Genomic DNA, 6793 nt, shown 5'->3' on the forward strand with positions numbered 1-6793 from the left:
ACCTGGATTTTGGGAGTTTCACCAAAAGGTGACAATGTGTGCCCTTTAGAAAGCTGGAGAAAGGGGGAGGGGTGCAGAGCACACAAAAGGAGAGGCAATGCAAGGCAAGAAAGAGGGCAGTAGAAGACAGAAGACATCAACCGGTCTGTGATGTAACAAGCCCAGAGGTCTGGCTTCATCGTGGGCCCTCGGACCTTGATCGACCTGTGTGCGATCAAATGTGTAAGGCATGGGGTAGGGGTGCCAACCCATAGGGGAGAACAGCACTCCATCGAGATATGGATCAAGGCCTTGTAAGTTGATAGAAGTTTGCATATGCTAAGGAAAGACTTAGCTTGACGATGCCGTGTCAGTAACTGGCCTTGGAGACTAACTCCGATATCTGCTTTCCCAATAAAGGTCAAACTGTTGGTGAAACCCAAACGTTTGAGTGAGTGAACTTCTTCAAGAGGCTTAAAAAATTAGATGGAAAGGGGGAGTTGGGGGGGGGGTGGATGGATGCCAGATGGTCCTTTCGAAGATGGTAGGATTTATTTTGTATACATAGTCGAGGATCATGAAAGAGCTCGTGCAGTGAACGGATCAGAATGTTACAGACAAAAACAGGATGCAAACACACATGTATAGGGTGGACAATATGGATACAGAAGGAAACTCGAAGGAGGGAAAACTGGAAAATTGGAAAGAGGGGGGATTTTGGTGGGGTTAACGAGGGTAGAAAAGGTCATGGTTTTGGATTGGGGATGATCTGAGATGGTGGTGAACAGCTATCTTGAAGACCTAGGGGGAAGAATGATATTGAAGAGGATGAGGAAGAGTTCATTCCACATGCAGGGGATGGGGGGGGGGGTAAAGAAGAGGAACAAATGAGTGTAGGTGAGCAATGATCCTGGATTTAGGTATTTTTTATCATAAGAGGGAAAACGGTTGGTGGTGGACCGTGAACGTGTGAGCCCTGCAGAAACCTGTGGGGCAGGGGGAGGGGGAGGGGGACAAAGCACGGAAAGATCAGAGGGTTTAAGACGAGAAAGGAGGCAGTAGAATACGGAGACCATCGTCTGCGATGATGAAGTGACAAGCCCATAGACAGGAAGGACTTTGTATGACAGAGGATGCCCAGTCGGCAGCTGGCTTTGGAAGCCAATTTTGAAATGTGGTTTGCCCAAGAATGATCATGGCTGATGGTGAGAGCAAGGAGTTTGAATGACTGAACTTCCTAAAGAGGATTGTTAAGAAAGTAGATAGGAGGGTTTGCCAGGTGATCCTTTCAGAGAGGGATAGTGAGAGTGTGAGATTTGTCAGGATTGAGAGAGATATTCCAAGTGTTTGACCAGCTTGTGATTTCGTCCATGTCTGAAGAGAGGGAAGAGGCGGCTGCTTGTCTGTCTGAAGGATGAGGGATGTCACGGCAGAGGGTGGGGTCATCAGAAAATAGATAGAGGATTTTCCAGAGAAATGAAAAGATTGTTGATGAAGATCAGGAATAAGACTGGGCCAAGAACATTGCCTTGGGGGACTCCAGCCTCGACAGCGAGAGGAGATGAAAGGAACCTGTTGAGTGCCACATGACGACCATGAGAGTGGAAGATTATTGTTGTTGTTTTTCCACTTCCCATGTTTCTGGGGATGGGAGGGAGGGGGTGGAGGAATGCAGAATGAAGAAAGAGAAGCAACTTTTATGACTTTCAGTAATTTCCGTGGAGGCATCCATGTCTTGCAATTGGAGTTCCTGCTTGGCTGTGCAAAGCATGTGAGATTACACAACCAGAGTAAGAAACAAACAAATGCCTGAAGAACTGCTTGTTAGGCCCATATGTTTATTACAGGATGTATTTGGCAACATTGGGACCATCCCATAAACCCTCAACCACTTCCTCCTGTTCCTGCAATGTACTTTCAGAGGTCATCATGAAAAAAAGGACACATGGGGTGGACAAGACTCACCCGAAAGCCCGATCAGGGCGACGGCAGGGGCATATTGCTCCGGCCTTATCTCCCCTTGCCTTTGCAGGCCACAAATTATTTGAGCAGTCCATCCGAGAAACGATGGCTTGCCTCTCCCTCCCCTCTAAAAACTCCATTCTCAACCTGCACCATTAAATTGTCTTTATGTTCATATATTATTTAAAGTGTTCTGTATTGAATTGTTAAATTTTGTCTCTAATGTCATGTACTCCTATATTCATGATTACTGTTGGCGGTAAATTGACAAATAAACTCCTGCGAAACAATCAGAACAACTTTTTGTCTTATTACTTATATGGAACTACTACTTCCCCTTAAATTTACTCACTCGCCTCTGCTCAGCGAGGATAAAATTTTAGAGATTGATCATTGACTCACCTGCATTTCGTTCAGGACGAACTCTGCTTTCTCTCTCCAGAACGGATGCAGAATAACACTTGAAGCCCATAATTTAATCAGTAACAGTAACACATTGTAAAAAGACTGATTGGCACACTTGCCTTCGCAAAGGTGGATCCCTTTCCTTCAGCCTTGATAGTAATGGTCTGCGTACGGCGTAGCAAAATGTGGTCAATGTCCTCTTCACAGAATTTTGAGCTTTCATCCTCCTCCTCCATGATGGCTCCGTAAGCTCCTTTCCTCAGAAGGTCCTCCACCTCCTTCTTTGAGAGCTGTTGAACCTATTGCAACATTTTCTTGAATGGTATCTCAACTTTCGAAATTCCTCATTTCAAATACAAATCGCAACATATTACGACAAAAACAAACAAAATTACAACAACAAAAAAAAACTCAATTTTGGTCATCCCGAGCACAAACTCAGTCTATGATTGGAGAACTCACCCCATTGATGTTGTTTTCACGGCCACTCATTGACTGAAGGACTGCTTTATCAAGTCCGAGCTTCAGGCTTGCCTTGTCAAACATCTCTCGCTCGTATGAGTTGCGCGTGATGAGTCGATACACCTTCACTGCTTTGCTTTGCCCAATGCGGTGGCAGCGTGCCTGAGCCTGCAAGACCATCAGCAACAGCTCCGTAATTCAACAGCAAGCTACTAGGATGTAGTTTGTGCAACAAACGCACAAGAGATTGTCAATTTAACACACCACACATTGCATATGAACAACATGCACAACACAAACACACAATTAATTTCCAGGCCAGGATCACTTTTTGTAATGATTCACTTGTGCAGTGCAACAGCCATTCGTACAAAGGTACAAAAGTTAAAAGATGGAGAATGATGGGTTTTCATCATTGATAAGAGTGTGGAATGAAACATAGCCTTAAACTGGAAGGGCACTCGGTAGAGTACATACCCTTCGCAAGGCTGATTAGTTTACGTTTTGTATCCCCTTGATAGACTGGATCTGGATTTGGACCGTAACCAATATTGAATCAGCTTGTCCTTGTCACCTAATCAACTCATCCACCAAGTTTCATCCGAATCCGACCACAACGTTTTGAGATATAGTGCTATATGTCGTTTTTGGCCCTATCTCTCAATGGTGAAGAATCAATTAAAAAAAAAATCTCGGATCCAGATTCAGATCTTCACAGTATGTGCAGCGAATTTCACCTCCTTGTGCTTTTATTTAATAATCTTACTCCTGCCTTGTGTTTTTATTTAATAAATTAAAAAAATTAAAAAAAACGCTTCTGCACACAACCATTGAGGCTCGGTTTGCAAGTCACCGTCTACAATTCCAACAGAAGGGACGTAATTACTCTTTTATGAAAAAATGTTTTTCGAGATTTTTTTAATCCGCCCAAAAAAGAGTGAACACACCGTCATGTTAACAGACTGGCCTTGAAAACCCCACTCATATCATCCTCATGGAGGACAGACAAATACACAAACACACCGTTTTATGTAGGTAGATTGTTTGTTTGGTTGCAGGGCCAAAAGAGAAATTATACTCGATTTGTGAATCTATTGGTAAAATTGAAGCGTGTGCGTGTGCACGTGCGCGTGCATGCGTGTGTGTGTGTTCCACGGCCAATGCCAGCTTGTACGAACAGGAAAATGGTACAAACCAAACACTTCTCATCTACGGATATTTCTCGTAATTCTCCATTTCCATGAGTCTGATTTGCATTCAGGAATAGAGCCATTACGGTTAATTATTTTGAAATTGCCACTCTTTCATCCAAATGCTGAAAATTATGTTTAAAAGATTATAATATGATAAACCCAGTTCCTAAGGTGATAAATACAGAAGAGGCAATTTTTTTGGATTACGTGACAAGACGTTTCCCCAATAATCAATGGACCATTGTCCAGCATTTGAGATTTGGGAAAAGATTACCTTTTCTGATCACTGAACTTTGAAATTGCAAAGCAAGTACAAAAACGGGAAACAAACACGTTTCAGAACTGATACATTAAAGGGATGGAGGCAAGGAAAATAACTTGCAGAAAGCGAAGCACCTGCAGGTCATTCTGTGGGTTCCAATCAGAGTCAAAGATGATGCAGGTGTCAGCAGCAGTGAGGTTTATTCCAAGACCCCCGGCACGAGTGCACAGCAAAAAGACAAAGCGGTCAGAGTCGGGCTTGCAAAAACGGTCGATGGCCGCCTGCCGTAAGTTACCGCGTACCCGGCCGTCTATCCGCTCGTAGGGGTACCTGAGTAAACAATAAAAGGCAACTCAGTGAACATGCAAACCATGTCTGGAGATTTCACTTGTTGAAAAAAAAGTGCAGTTAACAATGCATACATCCAAATTCCTATATACATACGGTATATGGTCCTCAAACCCACTTTCCCAAGTCTGTCCCTTTTCTGTCCACCCTCTCCCCACCCACAAACTTCAACCCTGTACTCCACTCGCACTTTCTTTTCCAAGTGCTCAACTCCCCCCCCCCCACTCCCCACACCAACCAACCACGAGTACACAGCTCCTCATTTTTTTCTTCAGATCCACAACCAACTCCACCCCCCCCCCCGCCCAACTCCAGATCCACCTCCAGTCTGCTCAGGTTTCATGGTGAAGTAAATTAACAGAAAGGTAATTATCTGCTCACAGAATTTACTGAATAGTTGTGGTTTTTTTCTTTATTTGTTTGTTTTTTTTTACTTCCGGTCGGTGTGCGAACCGACGATCCAGTCTACACACCACACCACCACCAGCATGCACAACAAAAATGTACATAACGACAATTTTCCCCTATACAATTATGCACAATTTTGTTGGAAGAGTATATAAATATAAACAGTAAGTACAAAAATGTACATAAATATGTAGTCACACACACACACACACACACACACACACACACACACACACACACACACACACACACACACACACACACACACACACACACACACACACACACACACACACACACACACACACACACACACACACAAAATGTACAAGTGATTAATTCAAAACTGTTCATTCAACTCACAACTGTGTATTAATCTGTCTTATACAACAAGCAAGCCTGGAGTTGGCTCAGTGGGTAGAGTGGCGGCTTGGGATCCAAGGGTCCTGAGTTCAAGCCTCGTTGCCCGCAGAATTACTTCACTAGGGGGTTTACTCAGCCTGCCATCCTTCCGAGGTCGGCGCAATGAGTACCAGCTTGCTGGGATGATCGAGTCATTCGAGTATCCTGTGTCGGAGTGGCGACCCGTCCAGGAGTGTGCCCAATAGCCAAGGAAACTTATTTGGCATCACCGACGCTCTGTACAGAGTATGGTTCCAATGGATGGATGGATACAACAAGCAAATCTCAAACACCTTCTCCAAAACCTCATCCATTCCAATTACTAACAGACATAGCCAAACACCTGTTCATAACATATAAAGGAACACCTGTTCCAAACACTACAGACATTTCAACCAAACACATGTTCTGAACAAACATAACATACCTATTTTCTTAACGGACGTAAAATATCTTCAACCAAAACAGTATGGCAAGGTGCCGTCATGGCAACAAATGTACGTCCCGTCGCCGTGCTGTTGCATCAATACCAGTAGCGTAGTCATGTTAAATGCAACACCATGACACTTGTATAAAAGCACACACTGCTTTGAATTGTAAGAAAATGGGCAGATTGAGAGAACTCATTTGTGGTGAGTGCGCGGATCAAATGTTTTTGGTCGCACAAGCGTACACATGCAAACATGTGAGTCTTGCTTGAGCTCACCAAATCCCAAGAGATGGGAGCAATAACATTTGGTCACGAGAAAGTTAGAAAATAAAAAAAAATTCAAAAAGTTTTTCAAAAAAACGATAAGAAGAAGAGGAGAAACCATCACAATTATGAAAAAGAAAACATTTTTTTAAAAATTGGGATTGAAAGATTGGAGCAGTATAAACAACGAAAGCAATGATTCTGTGATTTTGGGTAATGATTAAAGTAGAGAAGGACGGGGGAGGTCGAAAATAAAATAGAGAAAAGACAAACTCAGAGCAAAACGACAATGCTAATTAAATCAACAAAAGGAATTAGGATTATTTCCTGCTGTGGAAGCAGATTAGGAGTGAATGGAGACATCAAAGATTGCCATGAGAGAAATGCCAAGAGCAACGGCGAAGGTATCGAGTGTCTATGGATGGGCTGGTATATTGCAGGCAATGGTGTCAAGTTTCAGCCAGGTGTTATAAGTAAACGTCACAAACAAACAACACAAAAGGCCCCTTTTATCCTTAGAAATGCGCACCAATTTGCAGGCCGAGCATTATCAAATTAAAAGGCTTTAGCAACGGGACTCATTGTAGTTGCTAAAGTACTGAAGCAGGGAAAGAACACGGGTGGGCAAAGGGCAGGGGTTGTCTGGCAGAAGGGCCGCTGCGAAGCGCCGGTTACCAA

General features: G+C 43.5%; 1 protein-coding gene across 12 annotated transcripts in view; it reads right to left on the bottom strand.

The window, feature by feature from the left end:
• LOC147021446 (ATP-dependent chromatin remodeler CHD8-like) overlaps positions 1 to 6793 on the bottom strand; it is a 228651-nt gene that overhangs the window by 43717 nt on the left and 178141 nt on the right. For all 12 annotated transcript variants that reach the window (XM_085891386.1, XM_085891387.1, XM_085891388.1 and 9 more), the window contains 3 exons: positions 4398 to 4593; positions 2809 to 2976; positions 2466 to 2645 (listed from right to left, as the gene is read on the bottom strand). In XM_085891386.1, coding sequence (XP_085747512.1) covers positions 2466 to 2645; positions 2809 to 2976; positions 4398 to 4593 — 544 coding nt within the window. The remainder of the gene's footprint in view (positions 1 to 2465; positions 2646 to 2808; positions 2977 to 4397; positions 4594 to 6793) is intronic.

The sequence above is a fragment of the Eptatretus burgeri genome, chromosome 8 (genome assembly GCF_056783735.1).
Source record: "Eptatretus burgeri isolate ZD-2024b chromosome 8, Ebu_testis_v1, whole genome shotgun sequence".
Classification (NCBI taxonomy): domain Eukaryota; kingdom Metazoa; phylum Chordata; class Myxini; order Myxiniformes; family Myxinidae; genus Eptatretus; species Eptatretus burgeri.